Source organism: Harpia harpyja, chromosome 2 (assembly GCF_026419915.1).
Source record: "Harpia harpyja isolate bHarHar1 chromosome 2, bHarHar1 primary haplotype, whole genome shotgun sequence".
NCBI classification, from domain to species: domain Eukaryota; kingdom Metazoa; phylum Chordata; class Aves; order Accipitriformes; family Accipitridae; genus Harpia; species Harpia harpyja.
Genome location: NC_068941.1, coordinates 2,802,726 through 2,823,914, shown reverse-complemented (window position 1 = coordinate 2,823,914; position 21,189 = coordinate 2,802,726). Strand labels below are relative to the sequence as shown.

The window sequence follows — 21,189 nt, the reverse complement described above, 5'->3', positions numbered from 1 at the left end:
CGAGTTAGATTGTTCAAAACAAAGACAGGCTCCCCCCACGCTCCCGCAGTAAGTCCAGACCCGAGTTTGTTACTTCATGCTAACTCGGACTCCTGAGATGCAGGTTCTCATAAAGGTGTGTTTAAACTCCAGAATCAGAGTATCACAAGATCCAGAATAGGAGATATTGTATTTTCCTGGTCAAAATCTCCTTCACAAGGCCACTTAATGGCATATTTAGCATGTGTTGAAACAGGTTAAAGCATCTTCTGGTAGCCCTTTATTATATTAAAAAACAACAACAACAACAGCAACAAAACCACGAAGAGATGTTCCAAGCTAATGCATGACTATCTTTGGGGTTCCCTCTTTTTGTTAAGGTTTTCACAAAATACAAAATTAAATGTCTTTTCTACATACAGAACAAAGTAGAATCAAGTAACTGATTAGAGTATGTACAAAAACTTACACATTCTGTCTTGTTCTTTAAAAAATATAAATATCAATAATGTTCAGTAGAATGGGTTGGTTTTATTTTTAAGGCTTCATTCTTTTAGATCCTTCATTATTTAATGAGGTGCCGGGTAGGCAGGAAAGGGAGGGAAGAGAGGAAGTCATGTTTTTTATTAAAGGTAATGTGTTTAATTGTTGTGAGACTCTTCCTCCTCTCTGGAAGGAGGAGATTTCCCTCCACATTGATTTAAGTTTCCAGGAAGCAGAGGTGGAAGGAAAGGAAAATAAAACCTTTATTATTGCTATTTTTTTCCTTCATTAAAATCTTGTTTTAAACCTGTCTCCATTCATTGTCTTTGTAGAGAACCATCTGCCAAGTACTTGGATTAAATAGACTCAGGCAGGAGGACTGTATCCCAGGTCCACCTGGGAAAGGTTAGAGTGAGGAAGAGACTGCTGGAGGTGTTTTACCACCGACCCCGGCAGAGGTAGCAAGTGCTGCAGCTAGGGCAGCTGCTGCTGTTGCATCCCTGGGCGTGAAGTCTGTGGGGAGGCTTTCCATCAGGCACTTGAGCTGTTCCTGACCCAGTTTGATTTTATCGTCTAGCTCTCGCTGCTCTATGAGGAGTGCGGACTTCATCTTTACAAAGTGCTGGTAATCCTGGAGCTGTTCCTCAGAGAGGTAGTTGCCCAGGATTTCCAAGACCACCCGTTCTCGACGGTCAAGGTTTTCCTTCAGTTCCCGGGCATCTTCGTGCTGGCCAGCCAGCAGTTTCCTCTTCTCGTTCAGCGAACTCTGCACACAGACAAGAGAGCGCTTCAGTATCAGCAGCACCAAACTCACCGATTCCCCCTCTCCTTCCTCCCGACACCACGTTTGCCACCTCTCGGGGAGGTGGGATGGCTGCTACGCTCCCAGACATACCGTCAAAAGCCTGGGGGAGGAGGGTGAATTCCTCGTTATGGATTGAATGTGAATCCCACTGAATCAGACTCTGAATGTTCTAGTCAATGGGGGGCAGAAAGTGCTCCAAGAAAGTCAGTACAATTTGCTTGAAAGCAACAACTACCAGGAAAATCTGGCTTTGTCTCTCACAACCACCCAAAGAATGTTAAAATGCGGCTTCAACTGAGGCAAAAGGCAGTGGGTTGTTCCACGACGCACACCACCATACAGCCTTTCCTCCAGCCGCGGGTCACAGACATGCTGTCCTGAACACGGCCATTCTGTTTCGAGACAAAAGCCGCAGGATCTGAGACATTTTTACAAACCGGGACCAAGATTCCTAGAGACAGAACCGCGTTTGCTACTGCTTATACACAAGCACTAAGAAAGACACCTGCCTTCCTGTGAGCCTTTGGAGGTCCTAGCTTATACAAACAAGCACGTTCTTGTGACTGCAGCTGTCCCGCACGCTGAAAAAGGCCAAGACGCTATGGCTGTGCAGATACATACCCGCTCTTCACTGTTGGCATTTTCCCCCAGACTGCTCAGAACGTTCTCTACGCGGGCCAGGCGTCCCGAGAGGGAGAGCAAGAGGTTCACCACCTTATCCAAATCACCAATGAACATCTTGTACTTGTCAAACTCGTTAGGTTTGCATAGCTTGCTGATCAACAGCTCCACCTCCTCTCCAAGAGCATTATTCATCTTAATGTCTGCAAGCAGACCCTCCTTGGCTTCCTTCAGGATTTCCAGTTTGTGGGTCAAGCTCCCGATGAGCTCAGCCTGTCAGAAGGGAAACACATTGCCACATCGGTCATTACCATGATCACCCTGGTCATACGGATGACGACAACATGAGGATATGGCTACAGTTCCTGAGGAGCAGGGTCAAGCCAGCAACAGCTGACAAAGATGACATTAAGGAGGAAACAGAGAAAACTCTGAAATTCCACATCTAGGTGATAATCCGAATACCCCATCAGATTGCATGAAGATATATTTGTTCTACCATCAACGAACATTTATAAAAGAGACATCTGATTTGGTGTACCATGTTCTGATACCCAGCTACCTACACGTGAAGGACGTAGGTTGTAGGTTCTGTAAAGTCTCCAAGTGAAAAGAGCTACAGTCACATCTCCTGCATATTCCCCACTCCCTGCCCCAGCCTGAAATTTCTTGTTTGGATGTTGTACTTGATGACCCAGAACTGCACAAAACAACTGGCAGAAAAATGACTTTAAGCTGTATTAATGGCATGACAGGAGACTAAGCTGACCCTTACTAGTTACATATGGCTTAGCAAGAAAGAAGGAATTGCTATGTATTTTCCCCTCCTATAGTACCCTAAACTACTGACTGCTCCTTACTTGGCCGCCTCAGTGTTGAGATGCAAGCCTGAAATTCAACTGTGACCAAAACTCCCTGCCTGTGCAGGCGCTGCCTCACGCAGAGGGGCATCAAGTGAGCATTTACACCAAAGATGCTCTAAATTTACTTAGTGACTGAGCAAAGACATGGAGAGCACACACCCATTTTGTGAAAATGCTGGCAACTGTTTCACTGCTGAAGAAAAGGGGGCCCCCCGGGTTCGGTTACTCCAGAAACAGCAGTGCTGCACATGTGCTGGAGATCCTAATTTCAGTTAGGATTTAGGGGAAAGACATAGGCAAAAGCAGAAGTCTCTGGCCTGGGGCGTGCAATTCTTGCTTCTGTTTACTCAGAACTGAGAGCACAGAGAGCAGGAAAAGCTCTTCATACAGGGGTTGGGTATTTTCAGTCTCTTCAGTTTATGCACTGCTGGGGCACCATTACACGTATGTTAATCTACTCTGCATACAAACACTGCAGGATGAAATAGAAGTAAATCACAAGGTTGCCTGAAAATATTCTCTCAAAATCTTCTTTCCATCAAAACTGACGGTCACTTCAAGTAGGAAGGCAGTCTCCTTCAAAGGAGAAAGGACCTTCAAACCCAGGTCAGGCTGGGGGTTGCTCTGAATTGGCCCTTATCCCCAGGGGTGGCCAGTCAGAGCGGGGTTTAAAAGGCTGGTTTCGCAGCCAGGAAGTTAACAGCACTGTTTAGCCAGACACCACTAGATGGTAGACTTTGCGTGCATCCTCTGGAGCACGTGGTTTGGTGGCTGCACTACAGCCTACTGTCAGCTTTCACATATATGCAAAGACTGAATAAAATGTGCGCAATATTCTCTTAAAACAAACGTCATCAGGCTTATGCTGGAATGACTTCTAAGTCATGCCGTTTGTTAGCAGGGTAGTTCAGGGCGAGAAGAGAGCAAATCCCACCTGCCAGGATAAGGGACAACCAAAACTCCTTTACTTGGACTCTCCCTTCAGTAGGACAGGTAGTACCCACAAACAAGAACCAACAGTTGCCCTTCCCTCTCCCTGTGATGCTAATGCCACCTTCAAAAGAAAGATCCGAGGTCCTGACCAGTTGATTGCTGGACCAAATCCTAAGGGGCAAAAGAAGCGATCCGTTTTCAATGAGTACGATGCCGGCGGGGGGAACTCTACAGCAGGACTCTATGGGCTGGACGCAAAGTTGAGCATTAACCTCAACAGGTTTACAGGAGGACCGAGCTGCTCAGAACTGGCAGCTGTTCCTCCCTGCTCTGGGAGCTTCGCTCAAGGTGCAGACCTGCCCTCCAACCATAGCAGGAGGCTACCGGACTGCTGGGAGGGATGTACCTTTGTCCTGAAGACATGGGAGCTGGACAGGGACTGCGAAATACTTGCTTTGTGTTCATCAATCAGTGACTCTCCTGCGATCCCAAATGCCAACTAATATAGCTCCTTTGCATACTTACAATGGAAATGAGCTTGGTTTATCCAAATGACCTCTCAGAGTGGCTGCCTTCTCAAATAATGCCTATACAAATGTTCTTTCACACAGACCATGAACAAACATGCCAGGGAGATCTTGCTGTCTGGGCCTAATCGCTCCCATCTATTTCTGTTTTTCCATGCAAATGTAACCTTTGAGGCCTGGGACTTGTCCTCCGTGGCAGGCTCGCATCTACTTGCAAGCCTGTCAGATGCTTGCAGCATGTCCACCGACTCCTTGGAGCAGCAGCCTCGTCTTGTTTAATTACTCCCTACCTTTCCTGCTGGTATAAGCAGGCAGACGGTTTTGAAGTGAACAGCACCCCAAGAATCGATCAAATGCTACAGACATGGCAGGGGCTGCGATTACTTTTGAAGCTGGGTGCTCTACAACCAATGGCTCAGGCCAGATAATTAAAGCAGCAGACAAAGGCCTTAGGCAAATGCTTTTGATTAGCAACACATGCATGATCTATCTGTGTAGACTTGCTACCCAGAATCTGTGTAGGACCACAGAAATAAGAGGTGGCAGGCGCGGTGACTGTCTCCAGCCTATTCCAGTGGCATGGTGTGACAGCTCTTAAAGACTTGACAGGGTCCTACTTGCACCTCAAACGCTCCACAAAATAGGGCTAATCTACTCACTTAGCACTCATAATTTGTGTTATAGAGCACTTTGATGGAGGTCCCATTCTAGCTGTCATTGTATTAAAGCCTGGTATGGAACAGATTTTGCTTAGCAGATGAAAGCTGAGAACAGAAACAGTAAGGCAATATGAAAAAGAGAGGTGAGCTCTCCAAGTCAGGGCTGCAGGACAAATTGCATACTCGCAAACATCACTCAGCCTCATGACTTCTCTCTGCTTTTTTACACTTCGCATGGGGATGAGGACCCAGAGAGAAAACGTGGAGTTGTGCCACAGACACGTGAATTCTCTGCACTTTGACAGAGAGGCTGAGTTTGGGAGCCTTTCTTTAAATCCATGCCTGATTTCAGTGCAGGAAGAATTAAGTGCTATATTTACAGCATATGGGACTTGCACAAATATTTGTATCCTTCACTATGTTTAAACTCTGCCGTTGTACAAACAGCATGAAATATGGGCTGTGCTATGTTGTCCAGTCCAATGTAGGAACTTTTAAATTTACAGGCGGGCAGGCACAGCAGCTTTTGCAGGAAGGTAGTAGGTGTGTGAAGGGAGGCACAGACAGGCAAGTATCTGCCTGTGGCTCCTTGGGGTTTGTGAGCTTCGCAACAGGTCTGTAATTACAAGGTAACCAATGTGAGACAACCACATGGGCAAATTAGAAGGCCCTGCAAAAGCCCTGGAAGACAGAGCACCCAAGCCTACAGCAAGAACTGCAGGTGCCATTCCTCAGTGAAATGTAGCCGCAATAACAGAGGAAAATATTTCCTCCTCTCCTGCCCTGCTCTCCTTCCACCCAAGTCATCACACCGAGGTCGTGCTGACTGAGCTGCTGATGCGCACACAGCTTTCAGCAGGTCAGTGAAACAATAAAGTGGGGGGGGAAAAGGGTAACCAATGTTTCTTTGGAGGCAGTGAGTGCAGACAGCAGGTAAAACGGGTGAACTGGCTTCACTGAAGAGGAAAATCCTAGGGCGAAACCTCATACACTAAGACAGTGCAGTCACCAGCTGGACTCTGTTCCTATTTCTAACCCGAGCTGTCCTTGCTCAAGTCACTTCACCTCTCCTTTTTCCTTCCTTGCTACGGGACAGGGATTGCCTCTTACAACCTGTACGCTCAGCATTTGGCATAACACAGACCCGCCTCACGGTTGTGCAAGATCTGTACTCAAATTTGCAGTGAGTACTCAGATTAGCTCTCTTCTTTCAATCTGGGTCACCCTAACGGAGCTTCACAGGTGGCCTCAATGCACCCAGCCCCCACGCAACTTGGGACTGCCAAAAGCTGACATCAAATAGAAATGCACTTCATTTTAGGGCTTATTATTATTTCAGGAATGTAACCAGCAAATGGTGGCGTGTGCTGAATTTACCTTCTTCTCATTGATGTCTAGCAGCTCCTCTTCCTCACCTACTTCTTCTGGCAAGTCCTTGATTTTATTCAGCAGTTCTGCTTTGGGTGCTGAAACACTGTAATAAGCAGGACAGGTGACCAGGGTTACAGCAGCTTCCTTTTCTTCTCTCCTACACCACAGGGAAAAAAAAGGAGAAGTTCAGTCTGGCCCCGACCTTTTCCCATGCCTAAAACCATGGTTTTCCAGCACTCCCTCTTTGGTACCTTTCCAGTGTTGTTAACCACAAAGGAAATGGCCGATTCCTGCCATCAGAGGGTGCATGTCGACTGCTTTCATATCTCGCCCCTGCACAGAACAGCACAGCTGCTCTGTTAAAATGTTGACTGGTTAACAGGATCAGATCCTTGCTGAAGGTAAATCAGCACAGCTCAGCTCGTGATGGATAGACGGACCATCTTATCTGGCACGGTGCATTACAACTTATTTCTGTATGGCTCTCCAGCTGTCACTTGGGAGTCTCTGTCTTAAAAAAAACACACTGGAGGACTTGGGCTGATCTTTGCACCCTCCTGTAATAAGGTGGCACCCCCATCCCTCCTTCCAAAATTTGGCCTCATTATCTTTCTGCCTGCCACTGTTTTGGTCCTGATTTTACTCTCATATCTCTGTTACCGTGCTTTAGACTGAATTGCTTCAGATTACCACGATTAACATAGCAAAATCAAACAACATCTCCAGAGGTGGTTCATTTCCTGCCCTGTTACCAAGCTCAGCATTATTTTCTACACAGCCCAGAGAGGTAAGCTCAAAGGCCGCACATACAGCCAAGCTCATGAGAAAGGGCATTCAGAAATGCCTCGCCAGTCCTCACGCCTGGGAACTGAGAAACTCACTCTCTGCCAGCATCCACCTATACAGATACAGAAGAATTCAGGACAGGCTTGTCCTTAAAAGCAAGCAAGCAGCGAGTTCTGCTGCGACGTTAGCCCACCACCCAAACAAGCAGTGCTTACATGTCATCTTCGACTGCTGTCCTGCTAACTTTCTTCTGCGTCATCTTCCTTTTCATGTTGCTCTCCTTCAGCAAGCTGGTTCCACTGGGGAAAAGCCCTTCCATTAAGTCCATGGTTGTCTTCATTTTGGAATCTGGGTCCAGGATATCAGCCAAAGACTTGTCTTTATGGACAATTTCTTTTGCTAGAGCCTCTGACTTAATATCCTCTGGGGTCTTTTTCTTTGTTTTCACTGGAGGTGCTGCGCTGAGTATCCCGGAGTCCAGGCTGCCATTTTCTGACTCTCCAGCGATGACTGCTGGCTCCCTGTGGTTACCTTCAGGTTGAGTTATGGGCTGTCTATCAGCACCTTGAGGCCCTTCAGTAGAAGCAGGTAATGGGTGCTGCTTATCCACAGCAGATGGAGAGCTAGTCCTCTTTGATGCAGGCGGTGAGAGGGGCCAATTATTTTCACCGATACTGGTGCCCAACCCTGTTATCTCCCTCTCGGCCGGGGCTTTGGGAAAGCTTTTGAAGCTGCTATGGACAGAAAAATTCTGTGAGTTGAAGATAAACTTACCACACAGGACCATTGTGAACGCATAGTGAAGGCCTAAGACAAGTAAGTTTTCCTTCTTTCACTTATTCTTGTGTCTTTCTTCTCATTTCAACATGGAAAGGCCCACAGTATGAAGCTGCTGGCACCAGAAGCATATTGTCCCCTCAAACTGGACACTGCTGTTTTGTCATTCCAACACAGGAAGAACTAGTGAGGGACGAGTCACTTGGCTTTCTGCTCACAAGCTGGGGACATTGCGTCTCACCACCCGGGAGTACCATCCTGAGCAGCCTATACTCATTTGTCTTTTTCATGTTGGAAAAGCTAATCACTACCACAGCCCTGGACAGATTTTTCCCGGATGGAAATCAGAGCAGCTCCTTGGGAGCAAGGGAAGCTGTGCTGAGTTAAACCAGCTGGGCACCTAGCCCAAAGTCCTATCCTTCAGGAAAAATTCACTATAGAGTGTGACTGTGACATATTTGTGTTGTTACTTCTTGGCAGATGGTCACTGTTTCGTAACAGCATTATTCTGTGCCAGGCCTAACATGTATTCTGGGAAACTAACTGTTTGGAAAAACCATCATGGATTTTCATAGTTCTCTCTCAAAAACCAGTAACTGGAAGGAGTCAGCAGCCATTTTAACTCTTCAAGCTAGAGCGAGTAAGAAGCAATCCCACTGAAATCTATACGGTAACTGCAGGGAGAATGAGACCAGGATAGTTTCTCACCCATAACCTCCTTTGCCTTGCTGGCTAAGCACCTGTCAGTGCATCTGCTGATGGGCCACAAAGCTTTTTGCCTTCTTGCTTTCTGCCCTGTCCTGGCCACATCATTTGACAACGCTCTTGGCAGCCAGCAAAGCCTAGCGGCAGCGAGTCTCTCTGTCTGTCCCTCTCCTCACTCTACTGCAAGCCTCCCGCTCAGCTAGCAGCTGTGGGTGGGTCATCACGGCACGCGGAGCTCAGTCACGTTTGTCTGGAGCCCTGCATATCTTACTGTATATGGCCCTACAACGCCCGAGACGCTGCGTTACAGCCCCCCCTTACCTCACTTTGGCCTCCTCTGTGAGCCTGGTGGATTTGTCTCCAGCTGCCCCATTCCCCTCAAGCGCCACCGGTGGGGGAGGAGGTGGGAATTCCTCCGTGCCGTTTGCAGAAGTGCAAGAGCTCAGCTCAGGAAGAGGACGGGATGGCAGTGGGGGTGACAACGGTGAAGCAATGACACCGGGCTGGGCAGGCATGACAAACACCTCGTCGTCTTCATCATCCTGCAGCAATGGCGGGGGCGTGAGCTGCAGGCCCGACTCCGAGATTCGGAGATGGGTTGTCCCCTGAGGAGGAGGAGTCTCTGGGTCAGAAGAAGTGCTGCTCTGTGTCGGCAGGGACTGCCACCTCTGGAAGAACTTTGGCCCAGCCACTGGAGGAGACACCATAGCCCTTGGGTAGCTGTTGTCTTTGACCGAATGAGCCCACACCACTTTGGGCGGGAGGGATCTGTGAAGCAGCCCGGCTTTCCTTCTCCACATCATTTCTTCCGCGGGAGTTTCAGGGGATCTATCCTGGACACCATCCAAACACTGTGCCTGAATATTACCGTTGCCCTCAGGGGGAACAGCATCTCGTTTGGCATGGTGCTGTCTCAGAGCCTGGCCATCACCTGCACTCTGGAAGTCTGAGGGAGTCTGGGTGGGAGTATTAGGGGAGGACTGGCCAGATCCAGAAGGAGTAAGGCTAAGGAACAAGGGCTTAAAACCTTGCTTTTGCTCAGGATAGTGACTCCTTGCCTCTGTTGGGGATGGGACAAATGCAGAAGTCCTGCTATCTGGCCTGGAAAGTTCTGAGAGCTTGTGGTTCTCGGTCAGCGTGGCAGACCCGGTAACAACCTCGCTGCTGTGGCGAGGATGGGGATAATAACTTGTGAATGCCATTTTTTCTGAGTGGCTTCTTTCTTTCTTGCTGAAAGACCTAAATACCAAGAGACAGACCATGATAAGATTAATAATTAATCAATGAGCAAGGAAAGCTATTGTGCACCTCCTTAATGAGCAAATTATGCAACCGTATCAGAGGCCTGGGTCAGTGCTTGCTGATCTAGGTGAGGTGCAGTTCTGCTTTGAAACTGGTAGTAAAATCCAGTCTACTAATGCGAGGGACACAGAGCCAAATCCATTCCCACTGACCATCTCCCATCATTTTCAGTGTGTGCTAGATCACACACACACGTGCATACATGTAGCAAGCATCACAGCAATAACTTAATAGAAAAAAAATCTTAGGGAAACCTAAGTGCCTGGCTTCCTTTCCAGCCTTCCTTTGAATTTTGTTTGTTACACATGGGGCTAGGAGCAACTGCTGTAATATAGGCTACTTGACATTATCTACCATCAAACTCCATTCTCAATTGCTGATAATTTTAAGAATTTCAGCTTTATGGGCCAAAAATCCCCACAACATTATCTGCTCCTTTTGGAAAGGTGCTATTAAAATGATTCAGCTGTCTCCGAGAACAAAGTGAGGCCAAAAAATGCTCTATTTTGGCGGCGGAGAAAAATTAAAAAAGCTCTTACAATCTTGGAATCCTGTTAGAAAAAAGAGCTCCACTCAGATAGGCAGGTGTTACAAAAACCAAAGCCAATACACTTCAACTGCAAACGGATGTTAAGGCTGCAAAGGCAGCAGATAAAATTATTCCTTCCAGGTCTTTAAAGATGTCCTCATGTGAGTCCGAGAAACAGTGCCTGGCCTTTGAAGTGAGGATCCTGCTCAGAATACATAGCCAAACCTACTTGCCTGTACAGCTATTTAGCTGGAAACCAAAATGAGCAGTAATAATAGCGCTAGCAGATGCAAGAGACGATGGCCTAAAAACATGAGGCCATACCATAAACAATAAAATACAATACAGCTCTACTGCCAATGTATTTTCTGTTCTTGAGATGCATCGTTCAAATAATGTGACACTGCTAATCTGTGATGTTTGAGACTTGGGCCCCAAATTTGCTCTCAGATGTACTGGTACAAATTAAGAATAACTCTGTCAAAAACAGGGGTCGTTCTGGCTTTATTCTGGTGTAATTGAGAATAGAATTTGGCAGCCTTTGCCCGGGGGTGGGGAAACTTCCCAGACAGACTGCTCTTGGTATTGTCTGTGGTTCCTGGACAGTAGCAATGTGTATTCTTTTCAGATGCTCAGTGTTTGTCAGAAATGCCAGATGGTAATTCTCTAATTGAAAGATCTCTCCTACTGTGGAAGCGACTGTGGATTTTAAAACTGGTGGAGCAACAACTGCTTCCAACAGTGCTTATGAGACAGCTATTGATGACACCTGGAGAGTAGCGTAAGCATGGGGCGTGAGTCACAGAGCACACGTGACCAGACCAAGTGACTGCTGACCAGGGTTTCTGTAACTTCACCATGTGACAGTTTTCCTCCTTGAGCAAGAGAGGTGGTAGGGATGGTCCCATCTCCTCTCCAGCACATTAAGCAGCTGTATCCCAAGGAAACCCAGAAGCGTAATTCCTACTGCCTGCTGTTGCCTTCCCTGAAAGGCCCATGCATGGACTATGCTACAGACAGCGATAGGATGGTGATGGTTAGATGTGAGAGGACCGTCTAGAAAACCAGCTATTTTGGGCTGACAATCACAGGACAGACAAAGACCGCATCTCTTAAGGGATAGATTAAAGATGCTACAATAATCCCACATGAATCAGACCGTGAAATACTCACTCACACTGGGGCAGGTGAACATTCAACAGTATCCTAATAGCGGAAATCCTTCCGTGAATCATTGACACATGGGTAAGGTCCTGGTCTACCTGTCCCTTTCAGTCTGCAGAGGATTCAGACCTTGTTCTCACTGAGAGTTAAATGTAAAACTTCTGCCGGCTTCAGCAGTGAATGATCAGAGAGCCCTCTGGCTTCCAAAACTCATGCCGGTTCTCTTTCTGGTCATTTCAGGTGCAGTAACATAGGAAAAATCACTCAGCAGCTGAGGCGCGTAGGGAGTGGTTTGCAGCCTGTGTAGTGGGACCCTGTGTCCTCAGAGCCAAGGACTTTTTCCTGTCTTCTCCCATCCCTTTGTTCTATCTTTTGGGAAATCCAATTCTTATCAAGAAGGGAAAGCAACCTCACATCTCCCAGAAGAAATGTCCTTGCAGAGCATGCAGGATGCCTACGCAGCAGAAACATCATAAAACTGTTAATGCCAATAATCTTTGTGCAGTGAAGCATGAAAATGAGAAACCTACATTTCGTGCCCCAATAAACTTGTTTTCAGTCTGGGTGTTCAATCCCGTTACTTGGAAAATAGGTTGGAGAAAAAAAAAAAAAGGAAGCTGCAAGTAGTTATTGAGGAGAATGATGAAATGCCATCTCCAGAAGAAATGGGGAGGCAGGATGAACTAAAACAGCTGTATTGTTCTCTTAGGAAAAAAAAGGAAAAAGTTATACTAAATCAAAGGAAACAGGTATGTTTTAAATAATCATAAAAGGATGTGCCTGAAGGCAGATTGAGTCCCTCTAAAACAACATTTATGTCTTCTTAGGGGCAAAACCAGCCAGCCAGTCAGAAGTAAGATCCAGCTAGACTAAGAGCCTTTCTCTACTTCTAGCTGTGGCTTCCTGACCCAGAGCTGCATGGTGAAACCTTTGGAGACAGCAGTGTTAACTCCCACTGTGACAACAGAGTGGGTTGACATTTACTGCAAGTTTTTGAGGAACAGAGCTCCTTTGTGAATAATTCTTTTAGTCCCTCTTGATGGTTTTTACTGTAATATGAGTTAGCTGTTTGGGCACTCGGAGCTTAGGGCAAACATCTTATTTATTATTTAAATGTAAATACAGCAAGATCAACTTCAGTTCTAGTTAACTTCAAAACAATCCACTGCTAAGTGGATAGTTACATAAGTCCTAATATTATGATTTTTATGATCACACTTTTCTATTTTTAAAAACGTTTCTCTCTCCCCTGTTGCTGAGCAAAAATATCCTGCCTGCACAAAGGAAAGCAGCCTAAACACAAGCTCCCAATTCAGCAAGATAAATGAAATCTCCCAGTTTTAGTCCATGCAAATGTTCACTTGCTTTTGGGGAGGCAGCATCCTGGACCGGAGAAAACCAGACAGAGTGGGACATCAAGGTATTTTTTCCTTTAGAATCCTTAAGTTATGACAGCATCTAGATGCGAGTTCTAACAGCAGATCGAACACATTTTGGAAGTTACGTAACTGGAAATTTGCTGCAGAAACATGCTCCAAGATGACATGAGGAGGACTTGATAGTGAATTAATGTCTATAGTGAAAAAAAAAAGCTCACAGCAATGTACTGTTCCTAATTCTGCTGGGCGCAACACACCCAGAACTGTGTCCGTGCAGACGTTTTCTCTAGTTTGTCACGATCCATCCGTTTACGTAAACACATGACAACTGCTGCTGGCAGCAGGATGGCAAGAGCTGATCCTGCAGTGACAAAGTGGACATTAACATATACGTACCTGGTTCCTGCGCTGACCACATAGAAAGGATCTCTCACCATGGGGCCAAATTCACTGCCTTCCCTTCTCAGCAGGTCCTGGAGTGCAAAGACAGTATTAGCAGCGAGTGGAAAGCAAAACAAAATAACAAAACACTGATGCTTCCTAGCAAGAAGAGACCACAGCATGTGCCATATACAGATGGGAGGAAAACTCTAGCGTGGTGTACTGCTCTCCAGTACCCTACTCCTGCTTAGAGGACTTGTCTGCCTTTTTCTGGATGGATTGTGGGCCAACAGGCAGACTTATTCAGAGCAATGGTTTTTTAAAACCTCTCAGCAAGTCCTTGCCTCTTCTAAAAACATGCTCAAGGGTATCAGTGGGACCTGGGTGTTCACCTCTGTTTTACATGCAAGCAAGAAGCTGGGACATCACTGAAGCAGCCTTAACCGGGGAAGCTGAACAGTGAACAATCTGTGCCCAAGCTCAGTGCCAAAACGGGATGGAGACGCTGCAGAGATACTGAATGTCACCAAGGTTGGAAACTCCAGCAACAGGCAGAGGTGCTGAAAAACATCGCTAAGTTTGGCACTTGATTCTTTTGAAAACCAAAGCGCAGGAACTACCCTCTTTAGGCATTAATGTCATCTAAAACCAGATAAGTTTTGCAGCTGAAATACCTTTGTGAATCTGACTCTCTCTGCCCTAGAGCTCCCACCATAGAACACCAGCCTATTATGAGACATGAAAGCAAATGCTCAGCCCGCTTTTGAAGAGGTTGGTATTTTATCCTATACGATCTTTCCAGCAGAGAGCATTTCAGTGCCCCCTTACTCCACACCCTTAGTAATTTGCTTTTTTGGTCAGTGTTGCTGCAGAGGGACGATAAGTGCAGATCTTGATTTAGGAGTCTGGGAGCTGGGAAACATGCAGGCTGAGACAGACTAAAAAAGCAGAGAGGAAGGAAGGCTGAGAATGCGTTCTGAAGACTGAGAGCTAATAATTCCACATGGCTATCAATTTCTTTATATCTTTAAACAAATTCCTACAGTGACATTGCAATGTGATTTATATGCAGCCTGAAAGGAACATTAGACACTGTACACAAGGCCCTGAAAAACATACAGTGAGGCAGAGAAGTCTGCTGCTAAACTGGTAATAAACATTTCCCACAAAAAATCTGAAAAGGACAAAAAATAAATAATTAAAAAAAAATCACCCTGTTGCTTTGGCTTTGTCCCCCACTTTTGTAGCTCTGGTTTTGTATTGGAGACAGATCAGAAACAAACCTAATTAAGTGAGCACTTAAACATATACTTCCCTTTCAAACAGACACTTATGGATTGGTGTCTATGTTGGAAGTCAAACATGCTTTCTTCAATTAGGATTTAAGAACAGGATCTTCACAAGTGCCTTGCTGCCTATGGGACTAAATCCTCATTCCAGAACTGGATACAGCTAAATCACTCTGGGTAACAGCAGTAAGGGCTCTCCCCTCTTCTATACTTGAACTAAGACCTTGTAAGCAGGTCTGCAGTGCTGTTCATCGTCTTCCTCAAGTCAGCTTCCAACAGGCAGAAACTCTGGTTTGCCTGCTGAACGTATGCAAGATTAAAAATGAGCCAACAAGGGTGAAATAAAGATCTCAAGAACTGCCCTGTATGTCCCCTGCCCGAGAGAGTGGGCTGGGTAAAAATGAACTAGGGCTGCTCGTTGTCCAACCTGTCATTGAAAAATGCATTTTAGTGATTTTTCTCTTTTTGGATGCCTGTTTTTGTTGCCGCTCTGACTGTTCCGGGAAGCAGAGAAAGAGTCACAGCTTGGCCTTTACCCTAACTCTTTCTCAAGGACTGTCCTCTTACTGAACGCAAGACTTCATGATCGGCAAGTGTGACAAAATTGCACAGATGAGCCTGATGCCTGGCTGGTGTGGAAAAATACTGATGATGGGATGAGACAGTGGTGGTTATGGAAATGCATTCTGGTCACTTGATATTCACAAGCTGCTTTTTTAATTCTCTCTATTTAAAAACGTAGCGTGGGATCTGAGGTCTGTCGAGGGAGGACATTTAGAATGAAGCACACGATGAGTTTGGGAGGACAGCTCCTTCCCCTGCACCCCAGTTTGGCCTGTTTCCGAGACGCTGCCTCCTTTACGTTACTTCACCCAGTACCACTTCGTTGTAGCTAGATAATCTGTTCTGGGCCAGTGGCAAGTGCAAGAGTCGAAGCAGATGTCCTGGATCTCAGCTGCCCTGTAAATACGTGAGACTGTCCAAACACTGAGACCATTTGGAGCGAGGAGCCTGTCCACACATTTGGGTTGTTTCCTCCCTCTCCCCGTGATGAATGGAGCCTGGCATGGAAACGGGGATTGGGCAGCAGACCCATCACTGCTGGAAACCCATGCGGCTCTACCAGTTGCAGTTACCTAAATAGGTCTGAACAGATTTCAGCCAGCTGAAGAGCTGGCCTGGGCAGTTGTTCTTTAAGTAGTTAGCCTGTTTCTACTATTTACCATCATCAGAGTCAGTCAAATTCCCTATTTGTGACATCAGTGCAATGTTCCCAACCGCCAAGCAGGGGACTTGGAAAGAGCGGCCAGGGTCTCCACTGAGTTTTCTCTGCAATGTTTCCCTCCAGGGCTTGGAGGCAAAACATAATGGTTACTTGGCAGTTCCTCCGCTGAACATTTCCTAGCACTGTCAGGCACAGTGGGAGCCAGAGCAATTTCAAGCAGCCTTTAGTCTTCTCTGCTTTGCACCAAGAAAGTGGACTAAGGCAGAAAGCAGCAACAGCGTATCACCACCTTAATGGTACACCCCACCAGAAAGGTGCTCAGTGCTCCTCCAGTGATGCTGACAGGTAAGATCAGGACACCTCAGGTGGGATGTCCAGAGCAGCAAGAACACACGCACACTACCAGCATATGCACTGAAATCCCAGCATCAATGAAATCCCTGAAATAGCCCCGACAGTAAGAAAGCTGAACAGAAGCAGTACCCCACCAGCAAGCACTTAAAACAGCATCCTGGTAATTGAAACGCAATAAACTGTCTCTATCTCAATCTGCACTTAAACTCTCTCTAACCAATGGAGTAATTGCCATGACTGAACATCAGCCTGCCCTCCAACATCCCCCCTCATTCCCTGGTTCAGAGCGCCCTGCTTGCCTGCACACACGATCCAGTTTGCACATACCTGGTGTTTCTTATCCGCTGTGGGAGACGATCTGGAACGTACATGCACAGGGACTGTCTGATTGTCGTACCTATCGAGCAAGTCTTCCACAGACACCGATTTCCCAGATTTCCTGGTGGCGGAGGGTGTTTCAAAGACCTGCTCCTGCTTGCTGTAGTGAGGCTGGCCCTGCATGCCCAGAGGGTCTGTCTGCGTGCCTTTGGTGAGCTCCGTTTTGGCTCTGTAGTCCCGGCACCTCTCCGTTTTCGGTCGGCTTGTGACCAAGCTGTCCTGGTGCCCTGTCTTCTTCTCATCTCCACTCATATCGAAGCAGCCCATCAGGCCAGGAGGAAGGGTGGAAGATATCCGCCCCGTCCTAGATATCCGCTCTATGGACTCTCTCCGTCGGTAAAGGTTCTGGTCCTGGAGAGAATTCATGCTGGAGGCAGAGGAAAGGCTCTGGCTGTCTGGGCCACCTGCCTGTAGGTAGGAGCTGTGGGAGCGCTCCCTCAGCAGTCCGACATCTTGTGAGGATGGCCGTCTCCCTGTTTTGCGCTCGATGTAGTCAGCGAGGGCGTTCTGCTGGAGTTGCTTGAGCTCCGGCTTGGAGAGGCTGGCTGTGGAAGAAGCTTTGCCATCCCTTTCGAAGATCTTACGCCGGTCAGCCACCGTATTCTCTGGGAAGACAAAATGGATGCTCTTCTTCTGGAAGGAGAAAGGCGACGGCTCCCCATCAGAGATGCCCACCTCGTTCATCTTCTCCGGCTCCGAGTAAGACCGCTTCTTCTGCTCTGCTGTCAGCCGCTTTCGACCCCCGATGCGCAAGATGTGCTGTGTCTTGGCATAGTCCAGGGCAGAGAGGCTGCCTTCCGTTGGCGTGATACTGTGCCTCTCCTTCGGCGTATGGGGAGACGCCGCCGTGCTCCTCATGCCCACGTGGGCCGAGGCAGGCCTCTGGGTCGTCCTCTTGGGTGCGCTCCCGAACGGGGGGCTGATGCGACGGAAGGAAGTAGCCCTCAACACCCTGGACTGAGCATCTTTAATGCTGTTCCTGTAGGCCCTGTTAAATGGTGTGTCCAGCTGTGACCCATGGGCATCCTGGACATTATCCTTCCAGAGGATCTCCTTCTCAGGCTCACCTCCCAGCTGGAATGTGCTTTTACTCCTCGGTAGCTGAGCCGCCCTTATTTGCACCTCATTTTCAGGACACAGGCTGTAGTATTCGCTGGGTCTTGCCTGCTTCACCGAAGCCGCCATCTGCAACTCTATGGGGTGCCAGTCAGCCTCTTCCAGCTTCCCGTTCCTGACGGAGGGGCTGGAGACCCTGCCTGGCTCACTGGGCAGCTGGCCAGGCTCACGGAGCTTGCTCCGCGTGTCCTCCAGGCTGTGCAGAGAGCACCTCGCGCTGGAGGCCTGGCTCGTCCTGCTTGGCCCGTAGTGCTGGCCGAAGCTGGGAACGCCAGCGCTCTGGGGCCAGTGAGTGCTTTGCTCTCGCTGCTCAAACTTGCTGACCTTCTCCAGCACCGAGCAGCGGGGCTTGCCAGCGTCTGGTTTGCCATAGGGAAAGCTTTGGGTGCTGCTAGAGCTGAGCCGGCTCCTCCCAAAATCAGAGGTCTTTGGGTGCTGTGGAGAAGGGGGCTCTTTGCACTCTGGCTCGGCAGCGTGGAACGGAGTCACGCTCGTGCCCTCCTCCTCCTGCCTCGCAAAGGCCTGTGGGTCCACGTCACTCCACTGTTTTTGCCCCTGTCCCCTGTGATCCTTCTCCTCTTTACTGCTGCTGTTCAAGAAGGACAGTTTGGTGTTGGAATAACCCTCGCCTGGTTGCACCTCTTTTAACTCAGAGCTGCTTTGCCTCCTGGAGCTCTCTGGGATGTTCTGCAAGGAGGAGAAGCCATACTGCTTGGCCCTGCTGTGACCCCACTGGTGGTGAGCAGCAGCGTCTCTCTCGTTTATCTGTGTGTTGCCATTTTTGTCCTCCTGGGATTCAGCTGTCCAGTCCTCTTTGGGCTGGTAATGGGTTTTTCGCTCACTAGCATCCCTCAGATGGGGCTGCGGAGCTTGAAGACTGTGTTTGGAGGCCTGCGCAGTACCTGCAGTCTCTCGGTTGCTGTGTGCTACCTTGTAGAGAGGTAACAACTCCTCCTTTCTCGACGTGGTCAGGCAGACTTCTGGGCCTGCCGCGCTAGGAGGTTTCTGCTGGAGAAGTTTTGCTGCAGCATCGCGCTTTCTCTCAGCTGCTGGGGGCTGGTAGAAGATGGTTGATCTGTTTGTAGTGCTTTGGCTTCCATTCTCGTCAAAGCCCAGGGTGCTGCTGGCTACGGCCTTGTCATAAGAGACTGGAAGAGGCGGTGAGTACCCGCTTTCTTTGGCCAGAGCTGGATAAAGCATCCCGTTATTGCTTGCAGAAGGCTGGGGCACCTGGGCATAGTGCGGCTCTGGGGAAGGTACTGGGTAGACACCAGTAGGCAGCAGGGGCTGCCCCGGCTGGGCTGGCTGGGAATAGCTCTGCTTGGGCTTCATGGTGGGGCTGCTCTCTGGGCTCTTCTCCACCACAGTGTGCAGATGCCCTTCTCCGAAGGGGGTTTTCAGCAGCGGACCCTGGGATAGAGTGCTGACAAGCAGAGGCCAGGCCCCTTTCGCCTGGGTTCGACCAGGCTTGTTCAGATCAAGGCCAGTGCATAAGCTGGGCCTCTCATGATGCCTAATGGCTGCGTAGCTGTCGCTGCGAGTGGGAGGCAAGGGAGGTCCCTTGGGGGGCTGGCTCTTGCTGTCCGAGGAGCCCTGGCCTGGCTGCGCCCAGGAGGGAGCTGCGTTGTGCCGGCTGAAGCCGTGGAGCCTGCTGTGGCCGCGACCATCCAGCGAAGCCCGGGCCTCGCAACTTGGAAGCAAGGCAGAGGACTGCACCTCATACTCCTCAGAGATCCCTCGCTGGGCGTCGTAGACTGTCTTGACATACCTGATGTCAGCTTGCCTCATGCCCTCCTGCAGGCTGCCTCGGGACTGCATGGTGTCCGTAGAGCAGGAGTGCTCCTTGCTGAATGGGGGAGCGGGATACTCAGGGATGCTAGAGTTGGTGGAGAAGGAGCTGTAGGCAGAGTCTCTCTTGCTGTGGAAGTGGGAGAGCTGGTCGATGCTGTTGGTGGATTTGGCCGGGGACAGGTGACAAGGGTGATAGCCAGGGGAGGAGTGGTCCAAGCTCTCCATGCTGCCCCGGGAACTGTACTGATCAGGACTTCTCCTCAGATAGCCATGCTCATAGCCAGAGAGATCGCTGGTTGAGGAGCTGGGGAAGAGCGAGAGAAGAGTAAAAACCCACTGTCAGCAGAGGAGAGGCACAACAACTTATAAGTGAGCTCAGAAGCAAGATGTTTAGTTTTGAGAAGTGCAGATGAAAACCCATATTTGGGCCTTACTCCATCCCATCTGCAGTCATCCCAGTTCACAAAGAGGAACTGCTTGACATTGCAACACATGGCTCTTATTTACCACAGAAGGGTGGGAAGGAAACACAGACAGAAAGACAGTGCATCTCTGGAGCCAGGGAGGTTCAACCCCACCCATCAAACCTATCCTAAGCACTTGGAAAGCTGAATGAGCACCGACGCCACCGAGGAGGAGGAGGAGAGGAGCACAAGAGGCGTTCTGGGGGGAATCTAATCTCTTTCTTTTTTTCCCATTTCATTTCTTTTTATGGAGATGAAGACTATGCCCTGGCAGGCTTCCTGGAAATTCAGCTGTCCTAAGGATAGTTTGTTTGCTGCGAGAAAACTCAACTGACAAGACAGAGAAAAGATGCATGTGTTTGTGCGCGGAGGCAAGTGGGGGTGCAACAATAGAAACAGTTTGAGAATGCCCCAGGAATTCTTCACAGCCGCCGCCTCATGTAGCTCAGCAGGTGCAGGTACACCCTGGCACCTGCTCTGAGATACACGTGTTTCAAAAGAGGACTTGTGGCCACCAGAGACGTGTTCAAAAGAAGGACATTCAAGATCTTTCTATCAGTGGGAAGGGAGCTCCTTGTGCCGGCCACAGTTCTTTTCACATCTCACAAGGGGATATCACAAATTTATGTGGAGTTTCCCCTGGCTAATCTCTCCTCCCAGATTCAAGCAAATACACTGAGGATTGGGGAGCGTAGCCTCAGGATTTCACTCTTCTTCCCTCTGTTCCCAGCTCCCCTCCCTTAGACATCGCTTTTTCTAGTTCCCTGTGCAACTACATGCGCTGTCCTGGCACAGCCACAGGAAAGCACCAGGAAAGGAAAGACTTCTGTCCCACGCAAAGGGTGGCAGGGCAAGGCTCAGAGCTGGAAGCAGGAACAGAGAGGAGCCTGGGTCTGCCAGGGTGCAAGCTGCAGCCTCAACTGGCACCAGGAAAAACAAGCTCCATTTCTGTGTGCTTTGCTCCACTGGGATAACAAAACCAAACCTGCTCCATGCAGCGGGGGAGCTGGGGATGCACAGCAGCTCTGGGAATCAAAAGGCAGCAGGTGTGTTCGGTAGCCCCCTCCCTAAAAAGCATCTACTGAAAAGCCTAAAGCTTGCTCCAGATCATATCCCAGCCACAGTCAGTTCTACCCTGCTGCATTAACACTGACAAGCCCAGAGGACAGACAGCGGGGAGAGGGCTGCTAAGGACGAGGAAAGGCAGAAGGAAGCCTGCTCACGAGGGGAAAAAGCAGCAGCTCTGCAGAGAGATGCAGAGGAACACAGAGACAGGCAGAAAGAAATATGGCAAGTCTCAGGATAAAG

The 21,189-nt window shown here is 48.6% G+C and overlaps 1 protein-coding gene across 10 annotated transcripts in view; it reads right to left on the bottom strand.

The window, feature by feature from the left end:
- Nucleotides 1-236: 236 nt before the first annotated feature.
- Nucleotides 237-21,189, bottom strand: part of SHROOM3 (shroom family member 3) — a 154,846-nt gene continuing 133,893 nt past the window's right edge. For 9 of the 10 annotated variants that reach the window (XM_052812631.1, XM_052812649.1, XM_052812666.1 and 6 more), the window contains 7 exons: nucleotides 16,460-19,721; nucleotides 13,280-13,356; nucleotides 8,831-9,748; nucleotides 7,243-7,761; nucleotides 6,248-6,398; nucleotides 1,889-2,161; nucleotides 237-1,228 (listed from right to left, as the gene is read on the bottom strand). In XM_052812631.1, coding sequence (XP_052668591.1) covers nucleotides 869-1,228; nucleotides 1,889-2,161; nucleotides 6,248-6,398; nucleotides 7,243-7,761; nucleotides 8,831-9,748; nucleotides 13,280-13,356; nucleotides 16,460-19,721 — 5,560 coding nt within the window. In that variant the 3' untranslated portion in view covers nucleotides 237-868. The remainder of the gene's footprint in view (nucleotides 1,229-1,888; nucleotides 2,162-6,247; nucleotides 6,399-7,242; nucleotides 7,762-8,830; nucleotides 9,749-13,279; nucleotides 13,357-16,459; nucleotides 19,722-21,189) is intronic. The other variant, XM_052812640.1, reaches the window with a different exon arrangement.